We start from the raw sequence: 17,154 nt of genomic DNA, 5'->3' as shown, positions 1-17,154 counted from the left end.
CTTCCTGATCTCCCTGACTCTGATCTCTCCTGACAAGCGCGTTCTCCTCACAGCCCCCAGAGAGAGCTTTCTGAAACACCATCTGATGGTGTCATTTCGTTGCTTGACATCTGCCAGGGTTCTCCATCACCCATGGGACGAAGCCCAAGGCCTTCTCTGTGGAATCCCCCTGCTCTGGCTAGCATAGTTCCCATTCCTCACCCTCCTGTTTAAGCTCCTGCAGCTCCACACTGCGTGTAGTTCCTGACATTCACCATACCCTGCTGTCACTCCCATCTGTGCCTTTGCAAACACTTCCTTCTGCCGAGAATGCTGTCACTCCCTTCCCCTTTGCCCAACTCCTGCTCATACTCACGTTTCCACTCAGCCTCGGTCTCCCAGGGATCCTGACTGCCCCCAGCTCTGCAAACTGGGTTAGTGCCTGTGCTCCATCCCACTGTCCCCACCCTCATATATATCAGTGGCGCACTTTGTATTGACACTGCCTCTGAGTCTCATCCTGGGGCCTGTACACAGCTCTTAATTAAGTCTGACTTTGTGCCACCTCCACCTTTGTTCCCCAGTGCCTGATGGGTAACAGGTGCTCCATGAATGTCTGTTCAGCAAATGAATGGTTCCACATTCACTCTAAAGGAAACATCGAACCGGCGAACAGACAGTTCATATGTGATCTCTGAGCTGGTCCAAAGGTATCTGAGCAACTGTACCCAGTGTGGGGCATCACATTTTGAGTAGGACATTGACCACCACGCATGTTGTGGCTTCAGCCTCATCATCTGAACAGCATTCACTGTGTCTGTGGTGTTCTCCTTTGAGGCATTGATGTCATGTTGAGTGTCACTGCCTGGCAGAGAACAGTCCAGCTTCGGTATCCTGGAGTCCCAGGTAGAGTGACATTGACCTATGGTAATATACAGGCGCCAACAACCACGCGTGTGCTTTGCACTCTACATACGTCACTTCACTCGATCCCCTGACCACTCTGAGGTCGGTGGTGTCCTTTTCACACACGGGAAGCTCAGGCTTAGAGTTTAACCAAGCAGCTTGCACATGGTCCCAGAGCCAGTAGGTGGTACGTCAGATTTCTGACTCCAAAGCCTGTGTCCGCCACATCTGCTCTGACCTCTCATCATCCTGCCATTTGGGACCTCGTCGACCCCCATCTCCATGAGGCTATTGATGAATTCACTACACAGAAGTCTAGTTACTAACTAGAAAGACACTCGCCACCACCAGCGGTCTCATCCGTACCCCCTGTATGCCATTGGACTAGTAAACTTTGTCCATCACCTTTCCCAATGAGCTAATAACCCCGTTACTCCCCTCTTCCTGTATCCCCCACCCAGATGTCTAGGAACCCTTCACACCTCCCCAACTCTCTCAGCAACCTGGTAGCCCTGCCCATGCAGGCATTCATTCAACAAGGGTCCCCTTTCACAGGAACAGAGGTTGAGCGTTATTTTCTTAATGAACTACCCATTTCAGACGAGCCACTGCTTCCTCCTGGAGAGCTCACAAACTACTCATTTCTTCGGGAGTATCACCCATCACCAAAACCAAGCTCAGTATTCCACACCAGGGTTCGCTTTTTGCATTTTAGAAACTCAGGTACTTAGTGGTCTTGCATCATCCATTATTTTTCTGAGATCCCTCAGAATATCTAACAGTGAACTGACAGTGTGGTCAAATGGATGTAATTCATATGGACTGGAAGTCTTGAAGTCATACCAGGTAATTAGCTTGGCCTTCTAAACTCTCTTGCCTGTTTCGTTTCTTGGTCTACCATTTCCGCTGAAAATGATTTTCATTAAACTGAAGACGAAGGAATAAGGACATTGCAGGAGTCCTTCGTTTTTCTTGCCTGTTAATATCACGCCATCTTTCCAGGTCAATGAGTCCAGCCTCCTGGGTCCTGCTCTGAACACAGCTAATAGATCGTTTTTGTTGCCCTTGACTTTCCAGCTTTTAAAGGGCCCTTTAAGATCTGAGCTCATCAGAGAACTCCCTGAGCAGCTGTATTGATCCCTTTGGATCAATATTTCCCAAACTTAGCTCTGACTTAATTGCCTGAATCTTCCAAAATTAACCAGGTGAATACCTTAAATAGAGCTAGGATGATTTGGCTTCTGCCATTTTGGTACAGAAGGCGACAGACAGATGCCAAGACAAGGCACAAGGGGGCAGAGATAGAGAAAAAGCAAACGGCTGCTAGCAGCAGGAGAGACCCTTTGTAGAGGAAAGGTGGCACATTTTAAGAATCCCCTCGGGTATCTCCAAGGTGAAACAAATCTGAAATCAGCATTCAGCTGAGCCTCAGCAAAAGAAGAAATCCTCAGTCATTCTGCAAATAGGTCCATTTCCCCCCAAATTGGGGAACCAACACATTGTTTGGACAGCTTACTAAAAATTGAGTGGTCGGGGTGAGACCTAAGAACCTCCATTGTAACAGTCATCCCAGGAGAGTCAGGTGGGCAGGGGCAGGGCCTCACTTTGGAAAAGCACAGTTTCCTATCTGGTTAGGTTTGCTCTTGTTTAATGGCTCGATTTTTAACTAAATAGAAGCCAACTTTTTTTTTTTTTTTAAGTAGGCATGATATTTAAAAGTAAATGGATGGCTATCACAGTTCTCAGATGTTCGTGGTGGGTTGAAATGAGAGATGTGACACTGAGTCTCATCCCAGCAATGTAGTTAATGTTGAATCCTGAGATGGCTTTGCGCTACTGAGGCAGATTAGGTTGGCTTCCACCTCTCGTCATTTTCCTACAAAAGGCATGGAGGTTCCTGCTGCAGTCCCTCCTTTTCCTCTTCCCTTCACATGCTGCAACCATCTGGACTACATCAAGCTTTCTGCCCTGATCCCTGACCAAGTCTTCTATTTTCCTACCACATCACGCCTTTTGAAAAGAGACAAACTTACATTTGGATTATTGTTTTTAACAAGGTAGGAAAGTTCATGTATATCATCTATCAGTTTTGAAATATAGGCCACATAGGGCAATCAATATGCCATGAAAGCATACTTTTTCGTTTAAATTATAATTTTTGTATAAAAGGTAAGATTCATCTGGGATTGTTCTGAACAAAATAAATATAATTTTTTAAAAGTAAATGGACATCCTCGCAAGCAGCTGGATCTTTCTGCTCAGTATGGTTTTGCACACATTCAGGTTCACAGGGAAGCAGAAGAATGTGAGAATTCTAGTGGTTCTCTTATGGCTTTACTTTCATTATAACCTCCCTCCCCCAAGTCTACCTAACCGAGTCTATGTCACTGTTCTGCTCTCCTCCAGATGCAAGGGGCTAGGGACCTTCAAATGATGGAGAAGGTTGTGCATGGGCACACCCCAGTCTACCAACCCAGGACAGGATTCAGGCCCATGTGGGGAAGCAGGTGGAAGTTTGCAGAAGCAAAATGACAGGACATGGCGAGCTGATGAGAGGACTGTGGACTCCGGTGTGGAGGTCTGGTTTTGTTCTCTGACAAGTGAAGTATGGACCCTTGGGTATCTCACATGGTTTGAATCCCAACTGTGCACTCACCTGGCCAGTTTCTTCTTCCCCTCATTTTCCTCATCTAAAAGGGAATTTAGCTCAGCTGGCTTGACTCAGTGGTTGAGCATCACCCTATGAACCCGGAAGTCACAGTTCAATTCCTGGTCAGAGCACATGCCCAGGTTATGGGCTAGATCCCCAGTGTGGGGTGTGGCAGGAGGCAGCCGATCAATGATTCTCATCATCAATGTTTCTATCTCTCTCTCCCTCTCCCTTCCTTTCTGAAATCAATAAAAATATGTTTAAAAATAAATCAATAAGTGGGAATTTAACAATACCTATTTAGGAGAATTCAATGACATGTGTATGTGTGGTGCTTTGCACAATGGTTGATACTACCTGACAGCAATTTTTAGTGGGCTTTTTTTTATTTTTATTTTTATTTTTTTTAGATTTAGGGCCTTAGCAGTCCATGTGGTAAGAAATAGGACAAGGAGACTCAAAGTAGCTCAAGGAATGGTATCTCCCCTGGGTGGATAGGTTGCGATGTACAGTCTAATTTTAGCAATGGACGGGGTGCTTCGTTCCAAAGGAAAGAGATGGACGAGGGTTAACACAATACATAAAAACATGTCTCTGAAACGCTAACAAGCTCAGAGCAGAAACACCATGGGGGTCTTTTGAGAGGGGATTAAAAGCAATGGAAGTGGTATTTCTGTCGGAGAATTCCAGGCAGGGTGCGGACAGTGCTTTCCCACCTGCACAAGGCAGGATCGGCGGGGGGCGGGCCCTGGTGAGACCACTGAGAATCCGTTCTGCGGGCACAATTGGGACTCAGAAGTTTGGGGAATTGCAACGAAGCGTCTGCTCAGTTCCTGACCTGCCCCGACTTGGGACTTCACCTTATACAAAACGGAGGAACCGGTTAGCTATTTGGAGACTAAATAGAAAGTACTAATGGGAACTGCTGTGCTTTTTAACTTTTTTTAGTAGGGAATACAGACAGTGGTAACAATTCAAGCAAAGACACCTGAAAGTTACTTTTCCTCTCCACCCTCTTGTTCCCTGGTTCCTAGTTCTTCCCAGAGTCAGCCTTTCTTCTTGTCAATCAGAGCAATTCTGGGTGGAAAGCACATGTGTTTATTTAACCAATCAATATTGATGGGCATTTAGGCCTCCTCGAGTCTCTAAAATTATGATTTTGCTGCCATCCTTGTACATTCTGTTTTATGCACTTGAACAAATCTGTCTGTAGACTAAATTCCCTACAGGTAGAGACTTGGGTCAAAAGGTTTGTGCATATTTAACTTGGATATTGTCTAATGAAATTTCCCTCCAAAGACATTCTCCCTGATTATGCCGCCCCCACCCCAGCGATTTGACAGGGCTTCTGGGACCCCGCAGCAAGCAAGCTCCTAGCCTTAGCTGACTTTTTGAACCTTTGTTAATCTGATGGGTAAAAACCACATTAATCGCATTTCTCTACAAACAAGGTTGTACACCCCCTTCCTCTTCTTGAAGGCCATTGGTTGCTTGTTTTCTCTGAACTATCTAGATTCTAGAACCTTTATCCTTGAGTCCTGCTCTTTCATAAAGATCAGGCTGACGAAGTGGAATTAATGATGTCATCAGCCTTTTTAACAGTGAAGAAAGGGAAGGCTAGGAAAAATTGATATTTATGAAACATTTTTCTTTTTTATTTCAGAGAGGAAGGGAGAGGGAGAGAGACATAGAAACATTAATGATGAGCCCTAGCTGGTTTTGCTCAATAGATAGAGTATCAGCCTGCCGACTGAAAGATCCCAGGTTCAATTCCAGCCAAGGGCACATGCCTGGGTTGCGGGCTTGATCCCCAGTAGGGGGCATGCAGGAGGCAGCCGATCAATGATTTTCTCTCATCATAGAATTTTCTCTCTCTCCCTCTCTCTCTGAACTCAATAAAAAAAAATTTTTTTAAAAAAAGAAAGATCAATGATGGGAGATAATCATTGATTGGCTGCCTCCTGCACGCTCCCTACTGGAGACCAAGCCTGCATCCAAGGCATGTGCCCTTGACTGGAATTGAATCCAGGACCCTTCAGTCTGCAGACCAGCGCTCTATCCACTGAGCCAAACCAGCTAGGGCTACCAGACATTTTTTGAAAGCAGGTAGCCATCAGTGGGATACCAGGCCGTGGAGATAGAATGTGGGCAGTATCAAAACAGCCAGGATGAAGGAATTGATTTCTAACATCTGTGATTCCTTTTCTTTTGGGGGCTTATTGAAAACTTTTCACTCAGACTTTTTAAATACCCACCTCAACATTGTGAATTTCCCTGGTGCATTTGACCAGGGAAGGACGAATTTACTTTTAGGTACAATTAAAATTCTAATGTATCGGATATAAAAGCACAGCCACATCCCAAGACTCAGCAGTGGCATTATTGGAGGAAAGGCTGCAGAAGTTAAAACACCAGAAGGGCTGTCGTCTCGACAATCCACTAAAAAGGGGGTTAGGATAATTAGAGGAACATCCCGTAGGCATGTTGTAAGGAACCCGCAGAAACCTACCTAATCATCCCCAAATGAATGGGAATGGCTTCAGCATCCATTTTCTGCAGCTGAGACCTCCGGAGCAAGAGGTGTTGCTGTGCCTACGGCCCCACCAGCACCATCCGGGGCCACATAATGGACCTTGTACCTATATTAAAGGCAATTAAACAAGCCCTTAAAATACAGCTTCAGAGGCTTGCAGGATGGTTATAATGGAAGCTTCTGAAAAACCTACCAGAATTGGGGAGCAGAGAGGAAGCCTTTGAGGAGATTTTCAAGCATTCATGAAAACCAAAATATATGATCCCTCTGGCTCACCTCAAAAACATGAACCCAGCGTTCAGCTCCCGCTCCTGCTCATACTGGTATCTTGTGCCATTAGAATGTTTAAAACCCGCCCTTCACAGAGCATGTAATGTATGCACTGAACCTGAGCATCTTTCTGGAATGAATGATACTTCCATTCATTTGGGTGAGTTAGGTAGTGTCTGCAGGGTGGAAGAATAATACTCATCTGGTGCCCGAGTCTACAATAGCTCTTTCAAAATGCAAGGGATGATAAAGGACTGGCTTTTGAAACATTATTTTACACACTAGCAGCTGCACTTGATGGAAATGATGACTTTTTCTCCCTGTTCCTTGAGGGCTCCCGTATGATACTGTGTGGGGATGCATTTAATATGATACTATGTAGGGATGTATTTAATATGATACTGTGTGGGGATGCATTTAAAGCAGTGGCTAGAGGCAAGTTAATGCTGCTAACTTGGGGGGAAATCTTCATTTAAGGCACAGAGTGGGCACTGGGATGCAAAAATAAGAACCCCTCCCCCAAATCTGCAATAAATCAAGAAGGGAAAGCACCGGTAGATTAATTGGAAGTGAATGGCATAAAGGAAAACAACTATATTTGTGTCCGTATTTTTTTCAAGGCAGACAACAGTGAATAAAATCTTAGTCATAAGCCTCAGGGCAAAAATGAACTCATAAAATATTTATCCTTTGGACTCGGATGCTGAAATCCATCTGGGATGGTGAAAACCCTAGATCTCACCACGAACTTGGAGAACCCTTCCCCGTGGCTTCCTGGTGCCTCGCGCACAGTCAGGAAGCGCCTGTGGCAGTGAGCAAGAATGAGATCAAGGTAAAATGGGTTTTCCAGCAGCAAGTGTTCAAGGCCTGCTATCTGTTGACGACCATTCATTGAAACCATGGGATACAGTTTTGCCCAAGGAGAATTCCGGACTCCAAGATGGAGGTGCACTTCCTGTCTGGCCCACGCAGGACACTCAGTTACCATGGAACCCTAAGGGCTCCCGTGGCTCCGTAAGATGTGACACGTTTCACTCTGCAGTTTTGCAAAGACGAGAATGTAACGGGAAGGCAACCTGGGGGATTGGAGAGCAAGGTGAAGCGTTTATGAGTAGACACTTGATAAATTAGCCAGGGAGAATTAAAATTGAATGCACAAGGACATTCATTCAATAAATACGTACTCTGCATCTACACTGTGCCAGTACCGTAACCGGCCCAGCATAGACAGAGAAGAGGCCGTCTCTGGCCCCAGGTAGCGATTCAGACATCACCTGTATGAACACTAGACTTAGTGCCGAGTTCCGTGCTAGGAAAATGTCTTCAAAGAAATACAAATGGGAAAAGTTCTCTTTTGCCAATTAGTAGTCTATAGAAAGACTTCTAAACCATGCCCTGAAAGTGTCATCTTGACCTTTTCAGACAGGAAAAAAAGTGAGGTAGGGCATCTTTCCTCTCTAGTTGCTCTTTTTAAAAAAAATAAATAAATAGAACCACTAAGTTGCTGTAAGAAATCATTCCTAATTAATAGACCTAACGTGTAATGTGTCATACTCCTAAGATGCTTACACAATTTTCTTCTCAAACGCATTATGGAAAAAGTACGGCTTTCAAATACACTTTCTGCTTGCTGCCACTGAATTTAATAAGAGCTTGTAGCAATATGTTGGTCTAATGGTCCATTCTGTTTAGTCTCCACTAAATAAAAATTGAAATAAGTGACAGGTGTCCTGGAAACCATACCGAGCAAATGCACCTTGCCCTTGCTCTCAGCAGGACATGGCAGAGATCAAATTATTTCATTGAGCTGTAGTTCCTGGCATATAAATGCTTAATAAATGTTTGTCCAAATATGCAGTGTCTGGGGCCCAGATAAGTGAAACGAGTCACCTCGGGTCACATAGCTAAGTGGCCATAAAACCAAAGCTAAGTGCCAACCAGCGCTCTTTTCACGTCATGATACTGCTGCTTCTGTCCACGTGGCCGTACAGTGCCTCTGAGCACTTGAGAGAGCACAGGGCTCTAGAGTCAGGCTTCTTGGGTTCAAATCCCAGCTCTGCCATTTACTAGCTGTGTGGCTTTGGAAAGTTAACTAGTCTCTCTTCCTTTTTTTTTTTTCCTTAAATTCTCACCTGAGGATATGTTTATTGATTTTTTAGAGAGAGGAAGAGGAAAAGAGAGAGAGAGAGAGAGAGACCAGGGATTGACCCTGCAACCTAGGTATGCACCCTGACTGGGAATCGAACCTGCAACCTTTTGGTGCAGGAGATGACGCTCCAACCAACTGAGCCACCCAGCCAGGGATCTCCTTCCTTTCTGTTATCTGTAAAATAAAGAAAACAATACCTGTCCCTTCTTCAAAATGATTGTTGGGAGGTTAAATGCATTAATAGATGACACATTGCTGGGCACTTTGAAAAACCGAGCATTGGGTGTTTTTCTCTGTGAGTGTTGGGAGAGCATGATTACTGCGCTAGTGTTCAGTGTTGGGGAAGGGAGGGTGCTGGCTGACACCACCTGCTGTAAAAACACGGTGTTTGCGCAGATTCTGCTGAGCGCCCCGGTTGGAGAGCCACAGTTCCAGGCTAATGGGCTGCAGTGTGGGCGCGTGGCGGTGCTTCCGAACGTTTCCTCGTCCTCGGCACACAGAACATGACGTATTTGTGTGGCAGCCGAGTCAGCAGACGAGGCTACTTGAGGCTCCAGGCTCTCTGGTTCTGTCCACTTGCCTGAGGACCGAAAGAATCAATGGTTCCACCTGCCTGCCACCCTTCTGACGCCCGTCCATGGGAAGCGGCTCTACTGAGGTCTTTGTCGGCATCTCCCTGCTGCTTTAGTTCCGACTAGGCGTACGGAGTCGTCCCCACTGTGGGCTCCAAGTAACGAGGAGCCGGCGTGCCCCCAGCAGGCTGCTCTGGAAGGTGTTGGGGGCACATGTGCGGCTGCGCGGGCTGTTCCTGTCTCCCGGCCCCCTGTTATGAAGCTGGCAGGTGCCGTGGGCAGGTGAAAGGGTCGCCCTGCACACAGTGAGTGTGCAGTAAACCATCCCAAGAAGATGCCAGTAATCACCTCACCAGCTGCATGTTCCCAGGCAGAAAACTGAAGCTCAGAGCGACTGCCCGCTGTTCCTCCCAAGGCTGGGGTAGAACTAAGACGGGAACCCAGGTGTTTCAACAACTCGGTGTGCTTCTTGCTGCCTGCTTTGTGGTCTCCATGGGGAGGGTGGATATCATTGGAGAAGGGAGGCTGCTCTGTGACTCCCCGGCCCCAGAAGCCAAAGTCACCCCTTCTTCCACATTCTTCCACACATGCGCACAATGTGAGACCGTCCTGAGCAAGGCCTCCAGGAGCAGCCAGGGTGGGTCAGAGGGAGGAGAGGCGAGGAGGGCTGTTAGGAATCTGTGTTTGAGGCAGTCTACGTGGGAAATGACATGGGCTTCCATAGGCAATATTGGTAAGAAGCGAGAGGAACCATTGGAATGAAAAGATGTCACAGCAGTAACATCAACAGGTGCTGTCTGCATGGTGAGGCTGGTGGGGAGGAAGGGAGAGGGGACTCCAAGACTTCCAGTTTGTCATTATGATCGTGTTATACGACAGTTGACAAATTGTTTTTTTTTATCCTTGCTTTTCATTTCTTCCTTCCTGTTTAGAGAACATCTTTTTTAACAGAAATGATTTCATTTCAAAGTTGAGAATTTTGCTAAGGTTGAAGGTCTCTGATGTATACAAATTCCCACTTTCTGCTTTTTCTTGGAGAGCAATGTAGCCCTTCTGTCCTGTTCTACAACAACCCTGTGGATCTGTTGAACTGCTTTCTCTTGTTTTTCTCCTGCTTTGAGAACTTCTTTTAAAGTATGGCATTTGCTTCTCTAAATACTGACTTTGACACCCTCCACAGCTACCCGCTCCCTTCCCCAGGGCTCAGCAGCTCAGACCGGCTACCCTTCGGCATCGAGGAGAACGGGGGCACACCATTCACTACCAAAGCTTCGGGGAGGCACCACCACCACCACCACCACCAGCACCAGCACCAGCACCAGCACCAGCACCACGCAAACTATGGCCTCTCGCTGACCCTGGAGAATAAGGAGGGGCCTTTGAGGTCCCCAAACTCCAGCAGTAAATCCCTTACAAGTGAGTAGGGGTGGGGTAGTGGGAGGGATGCTACAGGGCATGGCTGGCTTCCATGCATCCTCAAGACAGACCCTGCAGGTGCAGCGTGGAACGGAGCTAATGTCAGCGCTGGGTTACTGGGTCTGGGCCTTGAGCAATTATGTAGGAGCAAGGTAGGGAGTATGGTTTACCAGGAAGCTGATTTCATTACAAGGTAACAATCCTCTTTCCTCCTGCTCATTCCTTAGCTCATCTCTGCTTCATCCGTCTCCAGCACAGGCTCAAGGTGACGAAAAGAGAAAGAGGGGAGTGAGGCTGCTAGAATCTCTGCTTTCCTAATTTCAGGAAAACCCATTCTAGCCCCTTTCTGACTTCCCTCTTCTGAGAGCAAGGTGACCTAGGGAGAGAAGTTACGGAAATGGAGAGTAAGCCATTAGAAACATTTTTAGCAATTTAAAGGTGATTTTATAGCTGTTAAAGCTTTAAAAATGTGGGCATGGGTTTTGTATGTCTATTCTTTTATTTTTCTGGAATTCACTTCTATTATATTTTATGTAAGAATTGGTCTGTGACATCCAGGGGGCAAGAACTGATATTCTTTATCATATACGGTTTGAAAAAGCTCTGAGGAAGAGGCAGGCGTCAAGAGGTGGCAATTCCCAGGCTCACTATTGAGCCAAATCTCCTCTTGGATCCCCAGTTTGCTCAGCTGTGAAATGGGGTAGAGGGTGTCCACATGGATGGCCAAGGAACCTTCCAGCGCTGACATTTTGGGAGTCTGTGAGCTGGTGAAAAGAAAGAGCCATTGGCCACTCGTTGGCCACAGGGAACAATTCCCGGTTGGCTAAGCCGGGAATGGGAACTCATCATTCCCTTGGTGTTGAAGAATCAGAACTCCCTCCCGTCATCACTATCCACACTGCCCTTGCCCTAGGCCGTGGCTCATCTTTTTGCATCTGGATAACTGTTACAGCCCCTTCAAGGGCACCCCCTCTAGTGCACTCTCCAGGTTGTAGCTGCCGGAGCAGGAGCTCTCACCAGGTACCTCTGACCAAATGCCTGAGACCGTCCCATGGTTCCTCCCGTCCTGCAATAAAGCCCATACGTCTAAGCATGGCCACACACAGACCGTCACAGCCTGGCCGCTGCCGAGGTCTCCAGCCTTCCCTCCACTCACTATGCTCCAGCCACCGCTCTGCTCTCACCACGCATTGTGCTGTTTTCCAGCTCAGGCCTTTGCCCCTGCTTTCCGCTGCCCCGGTGAACTCCTACACATCCCTCAGGAACTGGCTCAGATGTGGTCCGTGAAAGCATCTCTCACACCCCTCCCTGATTCCTAGCTGTGGAGTACCTTCTCTCTCATCCTGTAGCAATTAAATAAGCCTTTTATTACTCTCGTTTGGAGTTGTCTGCACATGCATCTGCCTCATTCATCTCTCTATTCCAGCTCCCCAGACCTAAATGGCAAAGAATACTTGGCACAAGTTTTAGTGTGTGATGAATATCACATATTTAACGTCATGTGTTAATGGGTAAATACTAGCTAGTGGGAGGGGTGGTGGAACTAATCCAAAGTAGTAGAGAAATAAAAATCAATGAATTTGACTTTAGAATCATAACCTAGTTTTTAAGGGCACATCCATATAGGCCTGTTAGCTTGAACACGAATCTTTCCAATTTGCACAGTGCTTTACCATTAATAAAGCATTTGTACATGCAGGGCCTCATTTCATATTTGCAACAATTTTGAAAGGTAAATAATTTTATTTTCAATGTAAAATGGCACAAAGGCTCAGAGAGGTCCAGTGATTCGCCCAGGCCACCCAGCTCATATATGAGGGAGTTAGGCCTTGAAACCTTGACCTTAGATGTTCTCACACCCCGTCAACTAGTTGTATTCAAGGGATGCAAGCTGCCAGAGGAGGAGGCAGGCAGAAAAGGTGCTGGCAGTGGGGCTCTGGAAGCATCTTTTACCGTCTAGCTTTTCCTCATTCGTTCCCTTTTGTCTCTTATAGAACTGACTCCAGGAGCACCTGCCCTGTTCAGTGAGGCGGCCACGCATCTAAAGAAGCTGGAACTGGACACTGTGAAGGCTCCTGGACCCTGGCCTGCTCTGCACATCAACATCAATAAGGTACCGAGGACCAGAACCAGGCAATGAGCGTGGACCTGGGGCTCACGTCAGACCTCTGATGATTACCCTGGCTGCCTCCTAGACCCGGTGCCTTTGGCTTGGAGGGGTTTCTCCTCGGGCTTTCCTGATGTTTCTGCTCAGCATGTCTGAGGAGCAAATATTCACTTACATCCTTTTTGGGTGACTTACCGAGTGAGGCATTACCCTCAGTGCTGAGGCCAGCAGGCTGGATCTATTAGTGGTCTCTCCCTCCTTCTAACGGAAGGATCCGCAAGCGAAGAGTCCTCACTCTGCTCTTCCCATTTTTACCCCTCTGTATTAGTCTGCTCATGCTGCTATAACAAAACACCATAGACCAGGTGCCTTAAACAACAGATATTTATTTCTCACAGTTCTGGAGGCTGGGGAGTCCAAGATTGAGGCACTGGCTGATTTGTTTCCTGGTGAGGGCTCTCTTCCTGGTTTGCAGAAAGTCACCTTCTTGCTGTGTCCCCATTTGCTAGAAAAAAATGATCTTTTTCTCTTCCTCTTCTTATAAAGCCACTCATCCCATCATGAAGTCCTCACCTCATGACCTCATCTAAATCTAATTACTTCCCAAACGACTCGTCTCCAAATATCATCACATTGGGGGTCAGGGCTTCAAATATAGGAATTTTTTTGAGCGGGGGAGGCACAGTTTGGCCCACGCCACTTCCTCTCTCTCTCTCCAACTGTGCCTGGCACATAGTAGATGATCAGTAACTATTCGCTGATGGAAGGAAGGGGAGGCTTGAAGGAGGGAGGGAGGGACAGGGCAGAAGCCAAGCTCTCTTGTGGTTAGATCTGTTCTTATCCAACTGCACAGCCTTGTAAAAATCTCATTTTATGTTAGAACTATAGACTGTCAGGGCTGGATTTGATCTATTATTTAGTTCAACCTTCTCCACATCAAACCAGAGGGAGGGAAATTACTTTCTCAAGGTCACACAGCAGGGGCTGAATCCACGCACCCCCGATGCCTCATCCGTTGCCCTTTGTACTCCGATATGGTTCTTTCTTTTCTTCCCCAGGTTTCTCAGTTTCAGGCCTTATGGCATTTGGGGCTGTTATTTCTTTGTTGAGAGGGGCTGTCCTGTGTATTGTAGGATGTTTGCAGACCTGGCCTGGACCCACCAGATGCTAGTACCACCCCCATCCAGGTGTTGAAACTAAATTGACTCCAGACTTTGCCAATTGTTTCTTGAAAGGTCACATCGCTCCCAGTTGAGAGCTGCTTTTGTCAGAATATTTTACTCTTTTAAAGTCCCCAAAGGAATAGTCTTTGTCACTCGTTCCACTCTAATGCTTAGCTTTGTTCTTTTGTAAGAAGAAATTTGGAAGACCTGACTTGGGAAGCACCCCTTTGCTGGTGAGCATGGGAAGGTTATACCTCCTGTCTGGGCTGTTCTTCCACCCTCGCCAGCCCTCCAGTCTACAGTAGACTTCAGAGCTTCTCAGAAGACCCTCACTCCCTTGCACTCCTCCTCCTCCCACAGGGCAGCCTGAAGTCCTTCTGTCCCTTAATGGGATCCCAACCTCAAGGCCCCTCTCATCCACTTTTCTTTTTTTAAAATATATTTTTATTGCTTTCAGAGAGGGAGAGAGAAATAGAAGCATCAATGAGAGAGAATCATTGATCGGCCTGACCAGGAATCAAACAGTGACCTCCTGGTTCATAGGTCAATGCTCAGCTGGCCGGCCACTTTCCTTTTGTCCTATGCTCCCTGTTGGCTAGCTGGAGAGAATTCCTCCTGCGGGATGACACTCATTCCTTCAAGCAACAGCTCTTCATTGAGCAGGCCCATACCAGGTGCTGGGGAGTCAATCCCGTGCATCCTGTGCCCTCTAGACTTGTCCTTCTCTGTCTCTTGGTTTTCAACTTTTCTGATGCACTCTACACATTAAATGTTTTCACGGGGGGTTACCCAGAGTTTGACAGCGCCCAAACATGTTTTGTGAGGAAGTATAGCATGTAATATCAGGGAACGCAGAAGCGGTATGTAACTGGTCATCATCATGAGTGTTGGTGGGAAATGGACAACAGTGGCTTGCTCTGGGGTAAGCTGTGACTTATTAAGTTCTTCCCTGAAGCTCAAACTATGTATAATGCTTCTCTTTTCTCTCCCACTTGAAGAAATACCTCAGTAAGCAGGCAGGCTAGAATGATGTCAGATAACCTTGACTTTGTCCTATCACATAAGCAAAGTATATTATTATTTCACACTATGATTTTTATCATTAATAAAGCATTCCTTGCAACAGACCTTACAACTTATATGATACCACAATTGGGACCAGTGGCTTCGATGACTCTTAAAGTTTTTTCCAGCCTCAATGATCAAGAATCTACTGATTCTTCTAAGGTTTGGAGAAGTACCTGTTCTTGATTTAATGGTGAGAAGACATTTTCATTGCTCAGTTCCAAAGTAGTACCTAAGATTATCATAAGAAGTTAAATCTCATGGGATTTCAAATGTGTGAACAATTCGTGTCAATAATTTAAAAATGCTCCTGATCATTTATCTCCATTGCCATCCCCAAACAGATGGACCTTTTCTAATGCCCAAGTCCAAGTGTCATTCCTCTGTATGTTTTGAAGTCTGTATTTCTAGATCAAACAATAAATCATCTGTCCACAGTTAAAATTGAATGTAAAATACAAACTCTGATCATGCAGAAGAGAAAGCACAACATTCTCAGAGCCATCCTCCAGGCTGGGATATGGTCCTATTGCAATCCAGATGCTTATCCCCCCGGAAGACGCCTTTTATGCAAACATGTTCACATAATGATACTCGAATTTTCCAAAATTTATATTGGCCTCCGCCTGAGTCAAATCAGAGAGCTGAACAGTAGCTCTTGCTTTGTCCAGATCAAACAGGAACAAGCCAGCTTGAATTGTATGTCTAAAAAGAATTACTAAATTCAAGGGGGGGAAAAATCAATGCTGGATCCTCATTCTTTTCTTATTTTAGCAGCATTCAATTTTTTTTAAGTAGGTCTTCGGTCATGACTTTGAGTATAACTATGTCCCCTTAAGCAATTGTCAAAAACCTCAAATGGGCTTTGGAACCAATTTAATTTCTGTTTCCCAGCATATCATTCCCCCAAAGTAAATCTAATTAAAAAGTAACTCTTTGCACACAGGGAAGACACCATTCTGGCAGTAAACACTTTATCTAACAGGATTTAGAAACACATGATGCATCATCCTAAAGGTGAACTGTAAATCTCATCTTTCAAAGTACATGAGTTACTTCATTTGCTGTTTGGAAACTGCTAAGTCTCTTAGGATAATGATTCCAAATGAGTCCGTTTTCTTCATATCCAACTTGACGGCTTAAGATCATTAGTGTCCTCGTGTCTGATGTTCTTTTTTAGTTATATTTTCTTTTATGTTCTTTTTTAGTTATATTTTCTTTTCTAACCAAAGAATCTACCATGAAAGTGACATTCATATCTTATTTTCTCACTTGATCCTCATAATAACCTTACGAAGAAAGAAACTGAAACTCGGGGAGGTTAAGGGGAGCCAGTGTGGTGGAGTGGTCAGGGCTCCAGCCTTGGGTGTGAATCTTTGCTCTTCTTGGAACTTACTGTGTGACCTTGGGCAAGTGACTTACTCTCTTTTTTTTCTTCTCATCTATAAAATGGGGATAGTGATTGTATCTACCTCCACACGTGATGGTTAAATGAGACAATGCAATAAGATATACAAAAGAAATGCTTGGTCAGTGCCTTGCCCATTATAAACTCTTGGTAAATGTTATCATTTTTTTGTTGTTGTTGTTATCATCATCATCAGCAGCAGCAGCAGCAGCAGCAGCTTTTGTTTATGGTGCTAGTAAGGGAAAAAGCTGAGATTCAAATCCAGGTCTTCTGTCACTGCTTATCTCACTGTTACATGAGATTGCTGAGTTCTGCTTGGTCTACCAAATGCTCCTCTATGCATTTGGAGGTCCCATGGAGACACTCTTTTCTATGCCCTCTTTTCTTTAATAAATGATGTCAACCAGCCAATTGCACAATAATTCCTCCAGGGATTCCGTGATGTTCCATAGGACTTTTGAGTTAGAGAGTGAGATTAATTTTGGAACTTGCAGAATTTGAGGCCTTTAGAACATTTTGTTCTTGCCCTGGCCCATTGTGGCTGACAGGCCACATTATGTCCTGATATCATGAAATCGACTTTTAGCAATCATGTGCCCTTGTATTTTTCTTATGAAATACATCTCTTCTAATAATAACTATATGTCATTATGATCTTCTTCAGCAGGTGTTTATTGAGCACGTGCTATGTGCTCAGTGGAATATGCAATGACCACAATAGACATGGTTAACAATAAGACATGATTTCCCTGTGTGTAATATGTATGCCATCCAAGATGATATGCATAAGCATTTTTAATAGTTATATAACTATCATACTGTACATTATAATACATATAATAGTCACCAAGCCCATGATTTCAGATATTACTGCTTAGGACACCACTTAAACTAGGTAGTTCCAGGGTAATCTTATTTAACTGGATCATATGAATT

The 17,154-nt window shown here is 45.4% G+C and overlaps 1 protein-coding gene across 5 annotated transcripts in view; it reads left to right on the top strand.

The window, feature by feature from the left end:
• Positions 1–17,154, top strand: part of EPB41L4B (erythrocyte membrane protein band 4.1 like 4B) — a gene marked incomplete at its 5' end in the record, with an annotated part of 115,018 nt that overhangs the window by 71,073 nt on the left and 26,791 nt on the right. For all 5 annotated transcript variants that reach the window (XM_081103438.1, XM_081103440.1, XM_081103437.1 and 2 more), the window contains 2 exons: positions 10,240–10,475; positions 12,470–12,588. In XM_081103438.1, coding sequence (XP_080959564.1) covers positions 10,240–10,475; positions 12,470–12,588 — 355 coding nt within the window. The remainder of the gene's footprint in view (positions 1–10,239; positions 10,476–12,469; positions 12,589–17,154) is intronic.

The sequence above is a fragment of the Myotis nattereri genome (genome assembly GCF_964212035.1).
Source record: "Myotis nattereri genome assembly, chromosome: 12".
NCBI lineage: Eukaryota > Metazoa > Chordata > Mammalia > Chiroptera > Vespertilionidae > Myotis > Myotis nattereri.
The sequence above is the reverse complement of the archived record's forward strand: the minus strand, read 5'-3'. Positions and strand labels throughout refer to the sequence as shown.